This window comes from Gossypium raimondii, chromosome 9, assembly GCF_025698545.1.
Source record: "Gossypium raimondii isolate GPD5lz chromosome 9, ASM2569854v1, whole genome shotgun sequence".
NCBI classification, from domain to species: domain Eukaryota; kingdom Viridiplantae; phylum Streptophyta; class Magnoliopsida; order Malvales; family Malvaceae; genus Gossypium; species Gossypium raimondii.
In genome coordinates this window covers 43534363-43558198 of record NC_068573.1, presented here as the reverse complement: position 1 = coordinate 43558198, position 23836 = coordinate 43534363, and the positions used below count along the sequence as shown (strand labels likewise).

The 23836-nt window shown below is 37.3% G+C and overlaps 3 protein-coding genes across 6 annotated transcripts; all 3 read left to right on the top strand.

Annotated features, from left to right (window-relative positions):
- The first annotated feature begins 710 nt into the window (after positions 1–710).
- On the top strand, positions 711–2945 carry LOC105800026 (NAC domain-containing protein 54). Of its 4 annotated transcripts, none has more exons than XM_012630894.2 (3): positions 711–907; positions 1221–1498; positions 2347–2945. In XM_012630894.2, the coding sequence occupies exons 1-3, from the start codon at positions 751–753 to the stop codon at positions 2626–2628; spliced, it is 717 nt and encodes a 238-aa protein (XP_012486348.1). In that variant the 5' UTR covers positions 711–750; the 3' UTR covers positions 2629–2945. The 4 variants fall into 4 exon arrangements, with proteins under 4 accessions (XP_012486348.1, XP_012486347.1, XP_012486346.1 ...); XM_012630893.2 differs by having other exon boundaries at positions 2344–2945; XM_012630892.2 differs by having other exon boundaries at positions 1221–1501.
- Positions 2946–9087: 6142 nt separating this feature from the next.
- LOC128032611 (uncharacterized) lies at positions 9088–10383 on the top strand. Its single transcript, XM_052621282.1, has 2 exons — positions 9088–9548; positions 9645–10383. Exons 1-2 carry the CDS (start codon positions 9088–9090, stop codon positions 10381–10383), a joined length of 1200 nt encoding a protein of 399 aa, XP_052477242.1.
- A 1109-nt stretch (positions 10384–11492) lies between these two features.
- Positions 11493–18468, top strand: LOC105797732 (uncharacterized). Its single transcript, XM_052621281.1, is given in 4 exon segments — positions 11493–12914; positions 13011–14760; positions 15016–18038; positions 18041–18468. Coding segments are annotated over 4 exon segments (6591 nt in total). The 5' UTR covers positions 11493–11524.
- Positions 18469–23836: the final 5368 nt, after the last annotated feature.

Sequence of the window (23836 nt, the reverse complement as noted above, 5' to 3'; positions counted from 1 at the left end):
CTATTTGGTCTTGATTATTTTTTACATGTGAATGAATTTGTATATGATATTTTCTTGTACCATTACAAGTTTTTGTTTAATTTTTAAATATGCACTTTTCAGATTTAATTTAGGTATAAATAAATTAAGCAATGGTACCATTTACATTCAAATTAGATGTTTTTGGTTAAGAGTCATATTTATTCATAATGGATGAAAAATTCCAAGTATTAATATATGTTATTTGTATGTCACACTAGTAAAGTTTAATAAACATTAATTTTAACATTCGAATAATTTTACAAATAATACAAATTTAAATGTTTAAAGAGGTGAAAAATTAAATAGAAAACTAAATTAAATTTTTTTATAAAGTTAGATGTCCAAATATATCACTATGCCTACATAAAATAACGTATGTTTACATGACCTTCTATTGACATTACCAACTTATTTGCTTGGATCATCACCATGGCAGCCTAGTTACTAAAAGTTTTAATGATTAAGGCCCGTATTAGTGTTACTCGTGGATTCTTTAATATTTGGCTAAGGCAATGATTACTGGAATCGGAAAATAAAAATATAAAGATGTTAAGAAGAGCTTGCGAGAAACGTTTGTCCAAGAATCTGTTAAAGAAAAAAGTGGGGAAAGAAAAAAAAAAAGAGCTGTGACGTAGAATCGTTTTATATAACAAGATAAATCGTAGCAGTGATAAGGATTTGCAAAGAAAGAGTAGTGGGACAGTGGGTTGAAGAAGAGGGTAAAGGGAAATGGCACCTGTGGGATTACCTCCTGGTTTTAGATTTCATCCCACTGATGAAGAGCTCGTCAATTATTATCTTAAAAGGAAAATAAATGGCCAAGAAATTGAACTCGACATCATTCCCGAAGTTGATCTCTACAAATGTGAACCATGGGAGTTAGCAGGTCTCCTCTACTTCACCTCTTTGCATTTGCTTTTTTGTATATATATATATATATATATATCTCATTTACGTATGATGAGAACAGAAATGCTCTATTTTTCCTGTTCTTCTGCTACTCTATCTTCTCTAGGTCAATGCAGCTATGCCATGGTATCACAGATGATGTCTGGGCATTATAACAATGAATCAGTGCTAGTTTTGGTTCTTAATAGAAGTTCGTTTTTCATTTCTGAAACATGATTTGATTTTCCCTTGTTTGAATTATGATGAAAAAAAAGTGAATTTTTCATTAAATTTGGTTCATCGAATGCCAGAGAAATCAATATTGCCGAGTAGAGACCCGGAGTGGTACTTCTTTGGACCCCGAGATCGGAAATACCCGAATGGGTTCAGGACAAACAGAGCCACTAGGGCAGGATACTGGAAATCAACTGGGAAAGACAGGAGAGTTGCTTCCCAAAATCGAGCTATTGGGATGAAGAAGACGCTGGTTTACTACAGAGGCCGTGCTCCTCAAGGAATTAGGACAGACTGGGTAATGCATGAATACCGTCTTGACGATAAGGAGAGCGAAGACTACTGTGGAATTCAGGTAGTTTGTGCATCTTACAATTTTAACCAAATTTATACATCCTTCTAATCATTCCATTCACTAATTAATCATTGAAGTCTAAGCTCTATGCAATGCATAACTGGTAACATTAATAACACTCTCATTTGACCTTTTTTTTTTTTTTTAATTATTGCTGTTATGTTTCGATGAGCACAGATCGGGATGTACTGATCACTTGGAATGCTTTATTCTTTTATTGCCATGTTAATTTTCACTTGAAAAGAAATAGATACGGTGTTTTCTCATTTTCTTTGTTTTTCACGACCTATATATATATATATATATATATTTTTTTTTACATCTAAGCAGAAAAGAGAAAAGGTAAAGAAAGGCGTAGCACATGATTTGAGATGAGTAAAACCATAATTAGATCGACCAATGAGAAATGGACTGATCAAATGTTGCGTCGTGGAAATGCATGACTTGCATGGGAAGTTTGAGCATTACACGCTTTTGCTTTATCCATTAATATTTTTTATTCTTTTATTATCATATAAATATGTGGATCAAAGGGGTGCTGAACATTCTTTGCTTGCTAGGGTCTCTTATTACATCTCTCAAAGTTGCCTTCACTTTGCCTTTCGTAATAAGACAAAAGTATTATCCTATCAGACCTAACTAGCTATTATTGTTTCAACTTTAAACTTTTCGTCTCTCTCATCTAAACTTGTAGATTCTAAAGTATCTATGATAAAGAGAAACCATTGAAGCCTGTCCACATATGTGCTTTAACACCGCAAGGTGTCGGCTACTATACACTTCTTTATTCCAAAACATCCCTAGAAGTAACTGCATGAACTAACTAAATTATGGCAATATACTAGCAGGACTCTTACGCACTATGTCGTGTTTTCAAGAAAAATGGCATCTGCTCGGAAACAGAAGATCAAGGGCGGTGTAATATGTTAGTGATGGAGTGCTCCCAATCTGTTATCAATGATTCTGAAACCATGTCTCCAGACCTTCCCTTAGCCTCCTCTTCTTCATTCATCGAAGAGGAAGATAAAGATGATTCTTGGATGCAGTTTATCACTGATGATCCATGGTGTTCTTCTAACACTACTGCTTTGGCTGGAGATGATGTTTCTAACGTTGCATTAACAAACTAAGGGTTTAAGGTCTTGGTTGATACGGCAAGTAAATTGGTGAATAACACAAGTAAATTGGCTAAGTTTCTTAAAATAAGACGCAACATTATAAAATATATTTGTAAGATCTGACGAAAAATCTCAGTAGGAGATTACTTTTTTCATCTCTAATTGGATTGGATTGGATGTAATGTTTTGTGAGGGTTTGGTTGCTGCTTAGGTGCAGCAAATGTATGAGATGGCTCTAGGGGTTTTTGCTTTCACCTTGTCTTAAATGGTGATCACTTGGAGCTTCTCTATTGGGATATATAATAACAAGTAATTAAAGTTTGCACTCTCTTCGTCACCAATTAAATTTCCGCTGCACTTTATCTATGAATATCAGTATATAAATATATTGAAAGAATCTACGAATATCTAATAAAATAAATGTTAATTCTTAGGTTGGGTTAAGTTAATTTACAGATCAGTTTGATGTTTACACAAGTCTAATACTAATATTGAATGTTGTTTAACTTGCTACGTGCATGCATTTACTTTCATCATAAAAGGAAATAGTTGGAGATCATAAAATTAAATAATTTTGATACAACCTCCAATTTTTTTGGTAGTAGATCTTAAAAAAAAAAAAGGGTTTTTTTAGGTAGAATTCTTGTTTTATTTTAATGATTCTAAAAACATAATTATGAGTTTTTTTTTCCAATGCCTGGGAAAATACATGAGATTCACAAAAGCAAACTTCTAAATGTGTCGGTGGATCGGTTGGTACACTACTTCCAGAATGGCCTCCAAAGCTAACCTAGTAGAATTCAACTTTTGTATCATCTTATCTTCACCATAAATTATGAGAGTTACATTCATGGTTTGGTGATTCTCGATAACTTCTACAATAATTAATTATGTCTAATATTTTTTGTGTCATTTTCTTATAATTAAGTAGGTCATTGCAATTAGCATATGTAGTTGTGTAAATCTTTTTATATTGTTGTTATAAAGAGGTTTCCTTGCCATGCCTAATATAACCTCGCTCATTGTGGTACCTTGCAAACGTATAGTATGCTTAATATAGAACTTCTTCTATTAATCTTGTTAGGACAAGTGTCAGGACCCTTTTATGTATGACCAACATGTAAGACTTATTAAAGTCCACTCATGTCTAATTGTCGCTTGATTGCAAAACTCGTCAATCCAATCGCCGCTTGGCTAGGAGGCTATCTTACCCCCTAAAGGACATATCAAGACAAGACCTATAAGAGCACGTGTTAAGGCTAGGGGATAACTTGTGACTAAACTTGCCTATAAATACCCCTTCCTTCACCATCAAGGCAAGACCATCTTTTTAAGCCAAAACCCTATCGGACTACTTATTGTAAGAGATTGACTCTTTGTATGATCATCTTTTTTGTTGCTATGTGAACCATCATCCTCTCCTCCTCCTCCTCCTTTATTTTTGCTTCAACAATTTGGCGTGGGGAGCGTGGACAACATGGCTCAGCCCAATGAAAACAACCTCGAAAACCTCAACACCATCACCAATCTCCCCACGCAAGGCTTTCAAATTGGCCAAAGTGGCCCTCCACTAGCCAAGCGTGCATATGTTCAACCTATATGAGAACCCATACCACTGATATCAAACACAACAACCCAAGTATTATAACTTCGCTTGACATAAATTGTCTAGACATGGCAAATCACAACAACAACAACAACAACAACAACAACAACAACAACAACAAGGTGAATTTTATCATGTAATCAAACCATATAACATCTCACTCACTTACCAATTCATGTCATTTTGTACAACAAAATTTTCAATCTCATTCAAACATGGGATAATGTAATCACATGTATGTTCATGACATTACTCTAATACAATATTCAAGTTCAATTCAACATTTCTATATATGAACATCAAGATCATTATATTTCATTTCAATTTCTCATTTCATACGAACTGCATTGCCCGATGAACTCTAGTAAACAGATTCAGATACACAAGTGTCTTCGTTACACCATTTGCTCGTCCAAGCTAAGTATATTCATGTCAGGTTACCTGTCCGAGCTAAACCTTTATAACGAGACATCTGATTGCTTGTCCAAGCTAAATATATATACATGTCAAGTTACATGTCCAAGCTAAACCTTTAAAATGACATCAGGTTACTCGTCTAAGCTAAACCTATTTCACATGTATTTGAGTATCCACAACAAATGTTAGACCTCAGTAATCATCTGTAATCGATCTCGTACTAGTGCGCACAAAACCCTATTGACATGCTAATCGTATCCTAACATTTACTAAGTTCACACAGACATCTATTACACATATAATCATCACTTTCAATTTAGTTCATTTCTCACCTTTTGTACCAATTCACAACCAAATTAGTTTACAATCAAGCATACATATATATAATTCAAATGCATATAATCTAAGTTATAAATACCGTATGAACTTACCTAGTCAAAACAACAAACAAGTTGGATCTTTAGGGACTAATCGATAATTTTGGCTTTTCCCTGATAATCTCATATTTGATCCAATTATCAATTTATACAATTATTTTAGACAATTCATCAATACTAAACATTTTCATGTTATGTCGTGATATATATGAACCTATACAATTTTGTTTTTGATACCCCTAAAATTTTGTATTTTATTTAATTTAGTCCCTAAAATCGAAATAACTATATCTTTAAATTTTGAGCCTTGATTTTTAAATTGATTTCAGTTACAAACATTATAGACCCTTTACTGTCTATTATTACTAAAATTTCACCTCAATTTCATCATTTATACATTTTAGTCCTTAAGCACAAAACTAACAATTAAACTTTACAATCTAGTCCTTTTCCATAATCTAAGCTTAGATTACTGAAATTTCACTGAAATTTCACCATTTATACATTTTAGTTCTTATGTACAAAACTAACAATTAAACTTTACAATCTAGTTCTTCTTCATAATCAACAATGGCAACTTTCAAAAACTTTAAAAGTTTTACAAATTGGTACATGAGCTAGCTAGATTAAGCTCCAATGACCTCAAAAATGTAAAATTACAAGAAAAGGACTTGGAAAAGCTTACCAATTGAATACCGAATGCTACAGCTTTAAAAATGGTTTTCCTTAAGTTTTTCAAGCTTTTTGCAATTAAAAAAGATGATGAAGATGAGTAAACATCCACTATAATAAGCTTAAATACTAAGATTAATGCCTTAATCACCTTTGTACAGACCAATTTTACCCAGCCCATTTCCAGCAGACCCAAAACCCAACTACCCACCTAAACACTAGCCCAATACCCAAATAACATTACAGGCCCCGCAAACCCAAAATAATTAAACTAATCTACCAAATTAACTAGCAAAACCCGAATAGCCTAAACCCAACACCCAATACCCTTCAAATTTAAACCAATGCCCAAGCCCGAAAACCAAAGTCAACTTAGGGTTTCAGTGTCTAAAACCCTAAGCGCCGCCTGCTGCAGACCTTTGGTCTTCTGCCGCCACCACCGCGCGTCTGTCACCGCCCCTGTCGTCCGTCAATCATCTACAGGAAACATACACGCAAGCAGCAAAGAAACACAGCAAAAATAGCATAAAAAATAGAAGGAAATCGGCTATAAAAGGCTGGATTTTCCCCTTGTATTTTTTTTAAACGAGATCAATACAGAAGCAAATAATAAAAACAAAAACAAAAAAGGTTGACTCCAAATTTTTTCTGTTCTTGCATTTTTGTTTATTTATTTATTTATTTATTTTTGTGTCTGTTTTCTACCTTTTCTGTTCTTGCATTTTTGTTTATTTTATTTTATTTTGTTGTTTGTTTTCTACTTTTTTTAACAAAACGGAAAAAGAAGGAAAGGAAGCACTTACCGGTCTCGGCCGCCGTCACGGAGACTTTCGGTGTTGGAATCGGACCGAAAAGGAAGTGAAAGATCCTCCTTTCTTGGCTTTTTCGATCAAGAGAATAGGGCCTCTGATCTAGATCTAAAATGGGGTCTAAAAGGCTGATCTTTGCTAGATCCGACCATCACTTCTGGCGCATGCTACTGCTCACGGTGGTGACCATGGCGGAGGAGGGAAAGGTTTTAAAAAAAAGGAAGGGTTCTATTTTTTGTTTTTAAAACAAGGATGTAAATGATTTTTTAAAAAATTTGGGTTTTAATAACCATTGCAAAAGCAGGCGCCGCTTAAGCCCCATGACCACATGATCCGACCCGCCTGGGGGATCCGCGTGTTTTCATGAAATGGGCTATTTATGCAATAGGTCCCTCCGCTGCAATTTGCTTCAATGTGGTCTTTTGTTTTTCTCGATTTCGCCTGTGGATTTTGCTTATTCGATTTGGTCCTTAGACCAATTGTTGCCCATGGTTGAACGCAGCGTTTGTGACGGGAAATATTTCCCACAAGTCCTCACGCTTTAAGCGTGTTTCACTTTGGTCTGTATTATTCCTTTTGTTTATTTCATATTTAAGCCCAAGTTCGTTTAAAGTTTTAATTTAGTCCTTTTGTATTTTGTTTGTTTTCTTATTAAATAATAAATTTGATGTTATATTGTTATCATTAATTATTATTGCTGTTATTTGTTTATTTATATCTTTAAATCTTCAAATTTTATCATATATATATATATGTATATACTTATTTTTGTATTTGGTTTATATTTTATAATTTGTATCTATGTATCTATATACATATTTTTCTAAATATATACACATACTTGTATGTTTTACATTTTCATATAGTTTTATATACATACATATTCCTACGTACACATACATACATTTTATACTTTAAAATTTTAACTTACCTATATATATATATATTATATGATAATTTTAAAATACGTACATGCATATATTTTTCATATTTTCATAATTTTATGTATACACACTCATGTATATGTTTTATATTTTATAGTTTTATATATTTTCTTTGTTTGTTTTATTATTTACTTATTTATTTCATTTCCATTATTATTTTGAATGAATGTTTAACTTTATTCGCTTATATACTTGGTTATTTTAGTATGTTATAGATTTGACTTTTTATTTATTTTATATTGTTGCTATTGCTCGTATCATTTTGGTATTTATCGTAGTTTTGCCATACATAACAACGTAATTTGCTTTCACATGTTACTACGACTTTGTGTTTTTATTTCACTCGATATAACTAAATTTGTTTTAAAAAATGGCATTTCGTATTTAGATTCGAGAAGATCGTACCCTAACTCACTGGGTTTCGATTTTCACAATAAATCTAAATACGAATCTTTTCAAACTTAAGTTTTTAAATGATCTCGGGAATTAAGAAAAGATTGTGTCCTAACTTACTGGGCATGATCCATTTCCTAAACCTGAGATAATAAAATATCTTTTAAATAAATAAATTTTGGCATTTATTCGCGTATCGGGAATTTGAGACATTATATTCTAACTTACTGGATATGATTCTCTTTCTCGAATAACGTGAAATATGCTTCTTTTCCTGAAAATTTCTCAACGTTTTAATACAAGGATCGTATTTTTAAAATTCTTCAAAGGTCTCAGTTTTCGACATTAAGACATTAAGTAATCAACTAGGTACCAATTTTGGGCGTATCGAGGGTGCTAATTCTTCCTCGTGCGTAACCGACTCCCGAACCCGTTTTTCTGAATTTCGTGGACCAAACTTGTTGTTTTAATAAAATTAAACCATTTATTAAAAACAACCACTTTTCGAGGTGATCCAATCACACCTCATTAAAAAGGATTGGTGGAGACTCCCATTTCTTTCAAAACACAAGTCGACCCCTTTTTCATCCAAAAAATGGTGTCAACAGCTTGGCGACTCCACTGGGGAAAATTGATAAGAGGGCCAAGCCACGTGGTGATTACTTTTTGTCTTTTGTCAAAAATTGAAAATTCGGTTTAAAATTACGATCCTTTCATCGCATTTTATCTGTCTTTATCATAATCATCATCATTGGGGTTTATAATTGCTCTATTTGTTTAAATTTTGGTATCTTTCCGCATTGCATTGCATGACCGTTGGTCACACCTTTTTAAGTGGGAGTGAGAAGCTACGCCTTCGTGAGGTTTTCACCTCCGCATGGGATAGTGAATCGCTTTCGGGATATATCCGTACCTATGTCTTCGTGAGATTTTCATCTCCGCATGGCCATAGGGAAATGTATCCCCCTGAATCGAACTCGGTCCGTATGAGCCTATAATGGGTGAGGATCGAGGAATCTGCTGGTTCAGGTACCCTACTTTAGAACCAAACCACATGTAGTGAACCATAAGAACTGACCTAGGTAGAGCTACTCCAAATTTTAGTGCTTACCTAAATGAATGTTGTATTTATTGTCGCTTATTTTAAATCTTATTCTGTGTTTAATGCTAATTTACTTTGTTTGTGATTGCATGGCATCTTCATTCTAAAAAAGGTGTCGATTTACGTTCAGTTTCTTGGTAGAAAGCTTATCATGGAAAAGGGGTTTTTTGATAAAGTAGAGGATAATGCGGCTGTGCGAATATGGGCTGAAACGACACAACGAGAGAAAGGCGATAGTCTTACCGAAGGGTGCGTGTCAGAATTGTGGGATTTCACCCGTATCAGTGTAATCCAGAATGACCTTCAAGAAATGAAAGAAGTCTGGGATCAATGGGATGTCGAGGCCAAGCAGCTGTTCTATTGTAACTACGGTGACCTACCTTATCTGCTTAGTGTCAAAGTGGACAAGTATTTATTCCGAGCCCTTGCTCAGTTCTGGAATCCTGCCTACAGTTGTTTCACTTTTGGGAAAGTAGATTTGACGCCTACTGTGGAGGAGTATACGACCTTGCTTCGGTGCCCAAAGATTCAAGTCGACAAGGCTTATTCCAGAGCTGCTTGTGTCCCTCCGTTGTTAAAGAAATTAATGAACATCACTGGGATGAGCGAAAGGTGGGGGTCGCCGGATCCAACGTAAGGCGACGATAAATGTGTTCCTTGGAAAAGTTTGCGAGATTTGGTGCTTGTACATCCTGACTTAAAGAAAAGGGTCGATGTCTTCGCTTTAGGTATCTATGGACTAGTGGTTTTCCCCAAAGCTTTAGGACACATAGACGAGGCTGTATCTGATTTGTTTGATCGGCTTAGTAAAGGGGTTACACCGGTTCCGGCAATACTCGCTGAAACTTTTAGATCCTTGAATGCGTGTCGAAAAGCAGGGGAGGGAAGGTTTATTGGATGCGCGCAGCTCTTATTGGCATGGTTCCATATCCACTTCTGGAAAGTCGAAAAGGTCTCTTATCGGGTATTCTCTGATAGCTACTCCCCTCTAGGAGAATTGGTGGCCACGCCAAGACGGGATGATATTTCAGAAGAAAAATGGATAGAGATACTCCAGAATCTCCAGGATGAAGATATTGAATGGAGGGCTCCTTGGTTAATTCTGATGAGATATTGTACCGATGTGGAGATTTTGACCGGTTCATTGCTCGGGATATGGGGAGCTATCGGATATGCTCCTCTACTCGTATCAAGACAGTATAGATCACGACAATTCATACCAGCAACGCAGGGGTTGGCCTATTGTGATTTTTCCTATAGGGAGGACAATTACAAGAAGAAGGTTCGAGAAATATCTAATGCCTGGAACCAGACTCGTCGAACGAAGATCTTAGCCGTGGGTCCGACAATTACCCCCGAGTATAGTCAGTGGCGTGATCAAAGGATCAATGACAACATCCCGGCGTCAAATCCAGAAACTGCTCGATCTTTAAAGGAACACTTATAAGTTTTACCTTCTGAGATAGAAATCATCAAACAAGAATTTGAAAAAAGGAGTTTAGAATTGGGGAAGAAAATAGAACAACTAGAGGAAGAGAAAATGCAGTTAGGACTGGATGTGGACATTCAAAGATTAGAGGCCGATAAATTGAAAAAAGGAAAGAACAAAGCAGAAGAAGATTTGGACAGCCTGAAGACAGATTACAAGAAGTTGCGTAGGTCGGTAAGAGCTGCTGGCTTGGGTAAAACGCCAGAACAATGGCGACAAGAAATTCAGGAGGAAAAGACGAAAGCTAATCAATGGGAAAAGAAATTTCAGGATACTCGGGCTCGAGAAGTCGCCTTGAGAAAGAGTCTACTAGTTTGCCAAGATGAGAAGACGGAGTTGAAGGTCCGGATAACTGAACTAGAAAGATCGCTTCACCAGTACCGTAATCGTAATGCTACGGTTAAATTAAGGGCGAGCTTAGACAAAATTGAAGAATTAAAAGGAAAAATAGGAGGGCTAGAGAATGCATTGCAAAATAGTGAAATCCGGATAGAGCTTCTGGAAGAAAATAATGAGCAGTGGCAAAGACAATTTCGTCGGTCTCAAGAGCAGATTAGAGAAAGAGATTATATTATGGGAGAGGCGGTGGTTCAAGTGCGCGAAGTAGCTGATCATCTGCAAACTCTAGCGGTTCAGGCTGATCTATTACGTTTGAAGTATGAGTCAGAGTCGGACAAGGGCCGAGAATTAGCTTGGCTTCTTAGAAAGGTTAAGGCTTTGAGTGTAAGGGCAAAGCCATATATGTAGTCTATTTTATGTAAAGAAACTCTTTATCTAGTAAAGTTTTCTAATGAAGTTGAATTAGAATCAGTGCCTCTTTTTCTTTGCATTCTTTTCATGCATTGCATCACATCATATGCATTAATGACCATTAAAAAAAACCTAATCGAATAAAATCATTTCAGTTAACCTGGAAAACCAACAAAGTTACGGCACCCGAGCTAAGGTAAAAATTATGGACCAAAGGTTGGAGAAGCTAGAGCGACTTCAAAAAGAAATGCAAGACCAGTTGCAGGCGCAAATGAAAGAGCAAATAGAAAAGATTCAGCGTGACATGGTGCAAAAGATGGAGGAGTCCCAAAATGATCTAGTGGCTAAGATGACGCAATTATTGAAGGGAGTAGATAAGGGTAAAGGTCCTGTGATTGTTAGTGAAGAAGAAAACAATGGTGAACCACTTTATCCTCCAGGTTTCACGCCTCCGCATGCGCAAGTACAGACTGAGCTGCATCCGCGGAGACCCTCTGTGTCGGTTAGGCCCCAGCAGTTCCAAGGCGATGCTTCAATCCCAATGAATTTTCAACCCGGAGCGGGCTCTAATCCCGGTGATAGCCCGAATAATATTGTTGTCCCAGATCTTGATGAGATGGTTGAAAAGGACAAGGCGAAGGAGGAATTTCCAAAACAATTTGAGGAGAAATGGAAATGGATAGAAGAGAAGTTTAGGGCAATAGAAAGCATCGAAAGCTATCATGGAATAGATGCAAAAGATCTGAGCTTGGTTCCGGACTTGGTGCTCCCTTACAAATTTAAGATGCCGGAATTCGAGAAATACAACGGGACTAGTTGCCCAGGATCCCATATTACTATGTTTTGTAGAAGAATGACGGGGTATATTAATAATGATCAATTATTAATACATTGCTTTCAGGAAAGTCTTACGGGAGCGGCGTCAAAGTGGTACAATCAGCTGAGCCGAGCTAAAATTGCTACTTGGAGGGATTTAGCACAGGCTTTCCTGAGACAATACAATCATGTCTCAGAAATGATGCCTGACAGGATAACTCTGCAAAATTTAGAGAAGAAATCGAACGAAAGCTTCAGACAATCTGCGCAGAGGTGGCGAGAGGTGGCGGTTCAGGTGCAACCACCGCTTTTGGAAAAAGAGATGACGATGCTTTTTATTAATACTTTGAAAGCCCCGTTCATCACTCACATGTTGGGAAGCGCTTCAAAAAATTTTTCGGATATAATCATGAATGGTGAAATGATTGAGCATGCCATTAAAAGTGGAAAAATAGATGGAGGAGAAAATAATAGGAGGGCACCCCCGAGGAAAAGAGAAAATGAAGTGAATAATGTGAATGCTTATGGTAGGTCAATTACCGTGAATCAACCAAAGAAAGTGGTTGCTAATCAACAGGGATCATCAAGACAAGAGTCGGGAGCTAGGCAAACTACTGAAAAGCCCCAATTCACGCCAATCCCGATGTCATACAAGGAGTTGTATCAGACTTTATTCGATGCACATGTTGTTGCTCCTTGTTACTTGAGTCCTCTACAACCCCCGTATCCAAAATGGTATGATACGAACGCGCAATGTGATTATCATGCGGTAATTTCTGGGCACTCGATAGAAAATTGTACTGCTTTCAAGAAGGTAGTAGAAGGACTTATCAAATTAGGTGTTGTCAAACTTGACGACTCACCTAACGCAAAGAATCCGTTACCTAATCACGCAGATAAGGGGGTGAATATGGTTAGCGAAGGTACGGGAGAAGAAGTCAAGACTGACATTGCTGAAGTAAAAATTCCATTGAAACGGGTCTAGAAAGAAATGACAAAAAGAGGGTTGGTTATTTCAGATTCTGAGGAAGGGCATGAGATGGGAAATTATTGTGAATTTCACCATAAAACAGGGCATGAAATCCAAGAATGTGAAGGATTCAAGGCTTTGGTTCAAAGCATGATGGATAACAAGGAGATGAGGTTTTATGAAGATGCGAAAGAAATGAGGAGCATATGCGCGACAGAGTTGGGAACAAAAGCTCCAAAAATAAATCATCCTGTGGTCATTATCTCACGCCCTAAGGGTAATGAGGTTAGGGCTCAGGTAACACCAAAAATTGTAATCCAGAAACCATCAAATTTCTCTTATAGGGATAACAAAATGGTGCCGTGGAATTACGGGTGTAATGTGACCATTTTGGGAAAAGAAGCAGAAAGAAATCAGGAAATAGGTTCTTACACGCGCAATGGAAAAAGACATGACGCTCAAGCAGAGTCGTCCAGGGAAGAGAATTGGAAGAAAGAACAGAGGAAAGGGAAAGCAGTAGAAGTTGAGCCATTGGTAAATGAACCAATAAAAGAAGAGGAGGCAAAGGAGTTTTTGAAGTTTCTGAAACACAGTGAATACAGTGTTGTGGAGCAACTGCACAAACAGCCAGCCCGCATTTCTGTATTAGCTTTACTCCTAAACTCAGAAGTACATCGGAATGCACTTTTAAATGTGCTAAACGAAACATATGTGGCTGACGATATTTCGGTAAACAAGCTGGATCGGTTGATCAACAATATTGGTGCTGACAATTTTATCTTCTTCAATGATGATGAAATACCATCCGGAGGAAGAGGTTCTACTAAAGCCCTGCATGTTACTGTCCGATGCAAAGGGTACACACTCCCGGGGGCCTTGGTTGATAATGGATCTGCACTGAATGTATTGCCTTTGTCCACTCTTAGTCGAATACCAATAGACAGTTCGCACATGAAAGCATGCCAGAGCATAGTAAGGGCATTTGATGGAACAAAAAAGGAGGTTATGGGGAGAATTGAGGTACCATTAAGGATTGGCCCAGTCACTTATGAGGTGGATTTCTTGTTAATGGATATTAAACCTTCCTACAACTGTCTATTGGGGAGACCATGGATACACTCAGTAGGGGCAGTACCTTCATCATTACATCAGAAGGTGAAGTTGGTATCGGAGGATCGGTTGGTAACAATAGATACAGAGGAGGATATTATCGCAATGAGGACTAGCGATGCACCTTATGTGGACATCAACGATGAGGCACTAGAATGTTCTTTTCGGTCGTTAGAATTTGTGAACGCGATGTTTATTGCGGAGGGAAATAGAATTCCAATATCGAAAATATCCAGGACCACTGAGATGGGATTGCGATTGATGGTAGGAAGAGGAGCCTCACCCGGGAAAGGATTAGAAAAATATCTTCAGGGAAGGATTGAGGCACCAATGCCGAAGGAAAAGTTTGATAGATTTGGTTTAGGATACAAGCCAGACATGAAGCAGAAGAAGAAAGAAGTAGAGAAGAGACAAGAGAAAAGAAGGGCGCGTTTGAATGGACATGAAGCTAAGTGTGAGCCTTTAACCTTTCCCCACATATCTACATCTTTTGTGTCGGGAGGATTTATTCATTCTGAATGTGGAGTGTCCGGTAGCGGCATGGGAGGAATGTTGGAAAATGTTTATACCAACGCCATAGAAGCAACGGAAAGGAGGGCCTTGTTGGAGATCTGCCCTTATGAGCCTGGAAGCGAGCTAAACAATTGGACTGCTGAAGAAATCCCTGTAGTCTTTAGGGCTTATTCAGAGTAATGCTCAAAACATTCCTGTTGTTTGTTGGCCTAGAAACGATATGAAATCTTTTGTGAAATAGGCATTGGGCCTAAATATCATTATTTTAATGAAATACGTGTCTACGTTCATCTCGATCAGTCACTTTTTTCCTTTTATATTTTCCATTTGATTGATTGTCTTACAAATAATTCTTTCATTTGTAACTCTTTTGCACAAACATATTCATAAATTTATATATTCTTGGTATATTCTTTGATATGCCCTCATAGGTCTTCAGATATCAATGACATGAGTGACGCTGCCTCAAACGCGGAGCCTATTTTTGAGCAAGAAGTGTGTTTAGAGGGATCCCACGACTTTGAAAATGACGAAGATTATGATGCATCTCCGGACTTGTTAAGAATGGTGGAACAAGAGGATAAGCATATCCTACCTCATAGGGAATCATTAGAAATAGTGAGCCTAGAGGATGGAAAGGAGGTGAAAATTGGAACTGAAATCACCGCAAAGACAAGGCAAGACCTCATTAATTTGCTCCGAGAGTTCAAAGATGTTTTCGCGTGGTCGTACCAAGATATGCCTGGGCTAAGTACTAACATTGTGGTGCATCGTCTGCCCATAAAGGAGGATTGTAAACCCGTTCAACAGAAGCTCAGGAGAATGAGACCTGACATTGTGTTGAAAATAAGAGAAGAAGTCAAAAGACAATTCGACGCTGGATTCTTACAAGAGGTCAAGTATTCGGATTGGGTAGCCAACATCGTCCCTGTTCCCAAAAAAGATGGAAAGGTACGAATGTGTGTGGATTATAGGGATTTGAACAAGGCTAGTCCAAAGGACAACTTTCCACTGCCCCACATTGATACTTTGGTAGATAACACGGCGGGCTATTCATTGTTTTCTTTCATGGATGGTTTCTCTGGATACAATCAAATAAAGATACATCCTGGAGACATGAGGAAAACCACATTCATTACCTTATGGAGAACATTCTGTTACAAGGTAATGCCCTTCGGATTGAAGAATGCGGGAGCAACATATCAAAGAGCTATGGTGACTTTGTTTCACGACATGATGCACAAGGAGATCGAAGTCTATGTTGACGATATGATCGCAAAGTCTAGAACGGAAGAAGAGCATGTTCAGGTCATGAAAAGGTTATTTTTGAGATTAAAGAAATTTCAGCTCAAGCTTAACCCGGCCAAATGCACGTTTGGAGCCAGATCAGGGAAGTTATTAGGCTTCATAGTTAGCAAAAAGGGGATCGAGGTTGACCCAGACAAAGTAAAGGCAATACGAGATTTACCTCCCCCGCGCACTCAGAAGGAGGTGCGAGGTTTCCTAGGGAGGCTGAATTACATTGCTCGGTTCATCTCACAACTGACAGAGAAATGTGATCCAGTATTCCGGCTCTTAAAGAAACATAATCCGGGTGAATGGGATGAAGAGTGTCAGAGGGCTTTCGATAAGGTAAAGCAGTACTTGGCTAATACTCCAGTCTTATCACCTCCAAGTCCAGATAGGCCATTGATATTGTATCTAACAGTGTTGGAGAATTCCATGGGATGCGTATTGGGCCAACATGATGAGACGGGAAAGAAAGAAAGGGCAATATACTATCTCAGTAAGAAATTTACCGATTGCGAAATGAGGTACTCATTAATTGAGAAGTTGTGTTGTGCTCTAATCTGGGCAACCCGAAGACTGAGGCAGTATATGTTGTATCACACGACTTGGCTGATTTCAAAGTTAGATCCTTTAAAGTATATGATGGAATCGACTGCTTTGAACGGGAGAATGGCTAGATGGCAGATCTTGCTCTCAGAATTTGATATAGTATATGTCAGTCAGAAGGCCATAAAGGGAAGTGCAATAGCCGATTTCCTAGGTAGTAGAGCCTTGGAGGACTATGAATCTTTGAATTTCGATTTTCCAAACGAGGACTTGATGTATGTGGCGAATACTGAAGAAAATCCTCAAATGGATCACGTATGGAAGTTAAATTTTGATGGAGCTTCAAATGCTACGGGTAATGGAGTTGGGGCAGTTTTGGTATCCCCAAGTGGAGATCATTATCCTGTTGCTAGCAAGTTGGACTTCGATTGTACAAATAATATGGCAGAATATGAAGCATGTATTATGGGCATTCGTGCAGCCATTGAACGGAACATCAAAGTGCTGAGAGTATACGGGGATTCAGCGTTGGTGATATACCAACTCAAAGGGGAGTGGGAGACTAGAGATCCTAAGCTAATCGGTTATAGAAAACTAGTTCTCGAATTGGCTGAAGAGTTTGACGATATCACCTTCTATTACCTCCCACGGGAGGAAAACCAAATGGCTGATGTATTAGCTACTCTAGCTTCGATGATTCAGGTGAATAGACTTGAGGCAATGAGGCCTGTTCAGATGAGTATCTCTGAGACCCCGGCTAATTGCTGCAATATTGAGGAGGAGGGAAAAGATGATTGTCCTTGGTATCAGAGTATCCTACAATATGTGAAGAATCGGGAATACCCTGATCAAGCGACAGAGAATGACAAGAGAACTCTGAGAAAGATAGCCATTGAATATGTCTTAGATGGAGAAGTGTTATATAAAAGAAGGAAGGATCTAGTACTGTTAAGATGTGTGGATGCTGTGGAAGCCAAGAAAATTTTGGAAGAAGTCCATGAGGGTATTTGTGGAACGCACGCCAGTGGTTTCACGATGGCCAGACAGATCATGAGATTTGGGTACTATTGGCCCACCATGGAAGGAGATTGTATTGATCATGCCAGGAAGTGCCACAAATGCCAAATTTACGGAGACAAAATACACGCGCCTCATTCACCTCTTCACGTCATGACCTCTCCTTGGCCGTTTTCCATGTGGGGTATGGATGTTATTGGGCCAATATCACCAAAGGCTTCTAATGGGCATCGTTTCATCTTCGTAGTAATTGATTACTTTACCAAGTGGGTGGAAGCTGCTTCATATGCAAATGTCACGAAAGCAGTAGTCAGCAAATTCTTGAAGAAGGAGATCATTTGTCGATATGGAATGCCTGAGAGGATCATATCCGATAATGCGATGAACTTGAATAATAGCACAATAGCTGAGGTTTGTAGCCAATTTAAAATTAAGCATCATAACTCATCGCCGTATCGTCTAAAAATGAATGGTCCAGTGGAGGCGGCCAATAAAAACATTAAAAGGATTGTGGGGAAAATGACTGAAACCTACAAGGATTGGCATGAGAAATTATCATTTGCTCTCCTTGCCTATCGAACATCTGTTAGAACTTCTACTGGGCAACGTCTTTTTCTCTGGTTTATGGAATGGAGGCAGTATTACCCATTGAAGTTGAAATCCCTTCTCTACGGGTGTTATCTGAGCTACAGTTGGATAAAGCCTAATGGATCCAATCTCGGTACGATCAGTTGAACCTAATAGAGGAAAAGAGGCTAAGAGCTATTCACCATGGGCAAATGTACCAGAAACGAATGATGCGAGCCTATAATAAAAAGGTTCGCCCCCGAGAATTTCGTGAAGGGGACTTGGTACTAGAAAAGATTCTTCCTATGCAAAAAGATTTTAGAGGAAAATGGATGCCAAATTGGGAAGGCCCTTATGTTGTAAAGAAGGCCTTTTCTGGTGGAGCTTTGATCCTATGCGAGATGAATGGCAAAAGTTTACCAAATCCTGTAAACGCAGACTCCGTCAAGAAATACTTCACTTGAAAGAAAGGGGAACCAAAGTGAAAACCCGTGAAGGGCGCTTTGCTTCCTAAAAAAAAAAACTTTGGAGAGGCCAAGGTGAAAACCCGTAAAGGGCACTTTGAGACCAAAGGGGGCTTGAGTCGAAAACCCAGAAAAGGCGACTCAAGTATTGGGCAGGATTGGAACATCAGGTGATTTGAGCGGATCAAATTTTGATCGGGGGCATATGATGATCTTGCTTTACTTGAACCAATAAGAAAGGATATGCAACGTCTTGGAACATTGACAGAGTATTGCAGATCTCCTGAACACATGTCAAACTCAGAAGGGTCTTCGGAAAGTTTGTACATAGAAACTCAAGCTGCGATAACTGGGGCACCTAGTTCTTATGTGTATTCTTGAAAATACATTCTTTTATTTTCTTTCTTTCTTCTTTCTTCCTTTCTTTTTGTGAAAACGCACATTCTCAATCCACTTCTTTGTTACCTTTCTTTCGCCATCTTTGATGTTTTATTTGAGTTATGATCAGAACTAGCTTTATTCTTATCCATTGTTATGATCTTTTTACAAACATGTTGCATTGGAATAATGATTAACGAACTAATAAAACTTTCAGGAAAGAAGTTTTGCACATTACTCTGGAAAATTTCTAAATAATATAGGAACCTGAAACAGGACAATTGTTTAGAACACCAAATTCAAGAGTTGGAAATTTGAGAAAGAAGAGTCTAAATTTAGACTTTTTCTTTGGATTTTTTTTGCCCAAACATGGACTGCACAAAACGACAAAATGTCGTATTGGTGACAAAGCTTCAATGAACAAAAGAGCAACGATCACCGAGTGTTAAGAAGGTTTTTGGAAGAGAATTCCACAATCATGCATAAACATTTGGTGCGATACCTTGAGAATGGTGTAGAAGACCAAGGAGATTCAGATCCTGTATCCCTAAATTACAGCAGGAGAAGATTGAGGAAAAGCCACATATTTCTACCCTTGGGATGCAGTGATGCGCCCCAATGGATTTAACTTTGAGGTTTACAGTGGGGGGCAACTTGGCTAAATGTTTCTTCAGAAAAGCCAGTCAAGTGAGGAGGCGTTGTAGCGCGTCAGTTACAAAGCCTTAATAAATTTCAAGTAATGACAACCTAAGTGGGATCACTCTCAAAAAATAATAATAAAATCCTGCATTCTTACAAACACCATTTACACGTGTCTAGTTAGGAGCATTTGATTCATTTTGATCATGCCATCCTAATCATTAGGCATAATTAGGCATTACACAGGGCATGTTCCCAGAGAACAGATCAGTGAAGATTGAAAAACAAAACCTTACCTTCATCGATTACAGTGGAGCTGGTTGAAGCCAGAGATCTTATCTCCCTAAGATTACAGCGGAGTAGATCGAAGACACTATCCTATCTCCCTGAGTTTACAGCGGAGCGGATTAAAATAAAGGATCTCATCTCTCTGAAGTTACAGTGGAGTAGATCGCATCAGGTCTTATCTCCCTGAGGTTACAGTGGAGTAGACCGAAGAATTTCAGATCTTGTCTCCCTGAGATTACAGCGGAGTAGATCGAAGACACTATCCTATCTCCCTGAGTTTACAGTGGGGCGGATTAAAATAAGGGATCTCATCTCTCTGAAGTTACAGTGGAGTAGATCGCATCAGGTCTTATCTCCATGAAGTCACAGTGGAGTAGACCAAAGATACAAGTATTATCTCATTGATGTTACGGTGGAGCAGACTAAAACCATAAACTTCATCCCCCTGAAGTTGCTGCAAAGAAGATTGAAGCTACAAATCGTATCTTTCTGAAGTGTAGTGGAGTGGATCGACGCAACAAAACATAGTGGACTGAAACAAAGCTACTTGAAGAAAGGCGTTAAGAGAAATCAAGACTCAACGAGACCGGGTAAATTTGGTCTTTCTTAGTCTTTGCTCTGTTCTCGTTACGCGACAACGAGCAAAGAGGGGCAGCTGTACAGACCAATTTTACCCAGCCCATTTCCAGCAGACCCAAAACCCAACTACCCACCTAAACACTAGCCCAATACCCAAATAACATTACAGGCCCCGGGCAAACCCAAAATAATTAAACTAATCTACCAGCCCAACTAGCAAAACCCGAATAGCCCAAACCCGAACAGCCCAATACCCTTCAAATTTCAAACCAATGCCCAAGCCCGAAAACTAAAAGTCAACTTAGGGTTTCAAGTTCGAAACCCTAAGCGCCACCTTCTGCAGACCTTTGGTCTTCGCCACCACCACCATGGCTGTCACACGCCCACATCGTCAGTCAATCATCTACAGGAAACGACACGCAAGCAAAGAAAGAAACACAGCAAAAATAGCATAAAAATAGAAGGAAATCGGCTATAAAAGGCCGAATTTTCCCCTTGATTTTTTTTTAAACGAGATCAATACAGAAGCAAATAATAAAAACAAAAACAAAAAAGGTTGACTCCAAATTTTTTCTGTTCTTGCATTTTTGTTTATTTATTTATTTATTTTTGTGTCTGTTTTCTACCTTTTCTGTTCTTGCATTTTTGTTTATTTTATTTTATTTTGTTGTTTGTTTTCTACTTTTTTTAACAAAACGGAAAAAGAAGGGAAAGGAAGCACTTACCGGTCTCGAAAGCCGTCGTTGGAGACTTTCGGTGTTGGAATCGGACCGAAAAGGAAGTGAAAGATCCCTCCTTTCTTGGCTTTTTCGATCAAGAGAATAGGGCCTCTGATCTAGATCTAAAATGGGGTCTAAAAGGCTGATCTTTGCCTAGATCCGACCACCGCCTGCGGCGGCGCGGCCGTTCGCCGGTGGTGACCATGGCCGGAGGAGGGGAAAGGTTTTAAAAAAAAAAGGAAGGGTTCTATTTTTTTGTTTTTTAAAACAGTGACAGAAATGATTTTTTTTAAAAAAAATTTGGGTTTTAATAACCATTGCAAAAGCAGCGCCCCTTTAAGCCCCATGACCACATGATCCGACCCGCCGGGGATCCGCGTGTTTTCATGAAATGGGCTATTTATGCAATAGGTCCCTCCGCTTTCGCAATTTGCTTCAATGTGGTCTTTTGTTTTTTCTCAGATTTCGGCCTGTGGATTTTGCTTCTATTCGATTTGGTCCTTAGACCAATTCTTGCCCATGGTTGAACGCAGCGCTTTGGTGACGGGAAATATTTCCCACAAGTCCTCACGCTTTAAGCGTGTTTCACTTTGGTCTGTATTATTCCTTTTGTTTATTTCATATTTAAGCCCAAGTTCGTTTAAAGTTTTAATTTAGTCCTTTTGTATTTTGTTTGTTTTCTTATTAAATAATAAATTTGATGTTATACTGTTATCATTAATTATTATTGTTGTTATTTGTTTATTTATATCTTTAAAATTTCAAATTTTATCATATATATATATATGTATATACTTATTTTTATATTTGTTTTATATTTTATAATTTGTATCTATGTATCTATATACATATTTTTCTAAATATATACACATACTTGTATGTTTTACATTTTCATATAGTTTTATATACATACATATTCCTACGTACACATACATACATTTTATACTTTAAAATTTTAACTTACCTATATATATATATATATTATATGATAATTTTAAAATACGTACATGCATATATTTTTCATATTTTCATAATTTTATGTATATACACTCATGTATATGTTTTATATTTTATAGTTTTATATATTTTCTTTGTTTGTTTTTATTATTTATTTATTTATTTCATTTCCATTATTATTTTGAATGAATGTTTAACTTTATTCGTTTATATACTTGGTTATTTTAGTATGTTATAGATTTGACTTTTTATTTATTTTATATTGTTGCTATTGCTCGTATCATTTTTGGTATTTATCGTAGTTTTGCCATACATAACAACGTAATTTGCTTTCACATGTTACTACGACTTTGTATTTTTATTTCACTCGATATAACTAAATTTGTTTTAAAAAATGGCATTTCGTATTTAGATTCGAGAAGATCGTACCCTAACTCACTGGGTTTCGATTTTCACAATAAATCTAAATACACGAATCTTTTCAAACTTAAGTTTTTAAATAATCTCGGGAATTAAGAAAAGATTGTGTCCTAACTTACTGGGCATGATCCATTTCCTAAACCCGAGATAATAAAATATCTTTTAAATAAATAAATTTTGGCATTTATTCGCGTATCGGGAATTTGAGACATTATATTCTAACTTACTGGATATGATTCTCTTTCTCGAATAACGTGAAATATGCTTCTTTTCCTGAAAATTTCTCAACGTTTTAATACAAGGATCGTATTTTTAAAATTCTTCAAAGGTCTCAGTTTTTGACATTAAGACATTAAGTAATCAACTAGGTACCAATTTTGGGCGTATCGAGGGTGCTAATCCTTCCTCGTGCGTAACCGACTCCCGAACCCGTTTTTCTGAATTTCGTGGACCAAACTTGTTGTTTTAATAAAATTAAACCATTTATTAAAAACAACCACTTTTCGAGGTGATCCAATCACACCTCATTAAAAAGGATTGGTGGCGACTCTCATTTCTTTCAAAACACAAGTCGACCCCGTTTTCATCCAAAAAATGGTGTCAACAACCTTAATAAACTTAAATTAACTATATAATTTATTAACTTAATCCACCATTAATTAATATAAGTGGATTCTCCCATTATGTCCCACTAACATATATTAGAAAATGGTTTATTTACCATTTGGAACCTTTGATTAATTAAAAATTTAGTCCTCAAAACTGCCTTTTCTGGCACCACTGAAAATCAGGTTGTTGCCCAATTCTTGGAGGGCTTTTGCGCATATAAAAAAATGTTAAAAATGCCTACTAATCTTTCAGTTGTTAGACAAAAAGATGGCAAGCTCTTATGAGATTACATTAAGCGTTTTAACACAGTGACCTTGTAGATCGAAGGTCTAGCATATTAGCAGGCTATTAATACTTTTATAGCTAACATTAACCAAGAACATATGAAGTATGTCCTTAGAAAAAATAAACCTTAACGTAGATGCTAAGATAGAATAGATGAATCTGTCTAATACAAAAATAAATACAAGATATTAGGGTTATATCACCAAAGGCAAGATCACTCAAGTTGAAGGAAATCGTCTAACTAGGAGTATCAAAGGACACATCCCAATCTGCGTGTAAACTTAGGGGGATCACTCTCACTCCCTTTATCCACCCAAAAATAGTTTGGCTTGTTATGATTTAAAGCACCACTTCTAATTAAACAAAGTTGCTTTAAAAATTATTCATTCGAGAAGTGTAAGTTTCATGGCGATATGGGCCACAAGATAAAGGATTGTATTTCTTTAAAAGATAATATAAAAGTAATGGTTAGGTGACGACAATTCAAATAGTTT

What these genes read in the sequence shown, in the direction of transcription:
- LOC128032611 (XM_052621282.1), top strand. Translation starts at nt 9,088, where the DNA reads ATGGAAAAGGGGTTTTTTGATAAAGTAGAGGATAATGCGGCTGTGCGA. An exon ending in ATCACTGGGATGAGCGAAAG is followed by an intron (nt 9,549 to 9,644) that starts GTGGGGGTCGCC and finishes CTTAAAGAAAAG; the next exon opens with GGTCGATGTCTTCGCTTTAG.
- LOC105800026 (XM_052620747.1), top strand. Translation starts at nt 751, where the DNA reads ATGGCACCTGTGGGATTACCTCCTGGTTTTAGATTTCATCCCACTGAT. An exon ending in TGAACCATGGGAGTTAGCAG is followed by an intron (nt 908 to 1,220) that starts GTCTCCTCTACT and finishes ATCGAATGCCAG; the next exon opens with AGAAATCAATATTGCCGAGT. An exon ending in ACTACTGTGGAATTCAGGTA is followed by an intron (nt 1,502 to 2,343) that starts GTTTGTGCATCT and finishes GCAATATACTAG; the next exon opens with CAGGACTCTTACGCACTATG.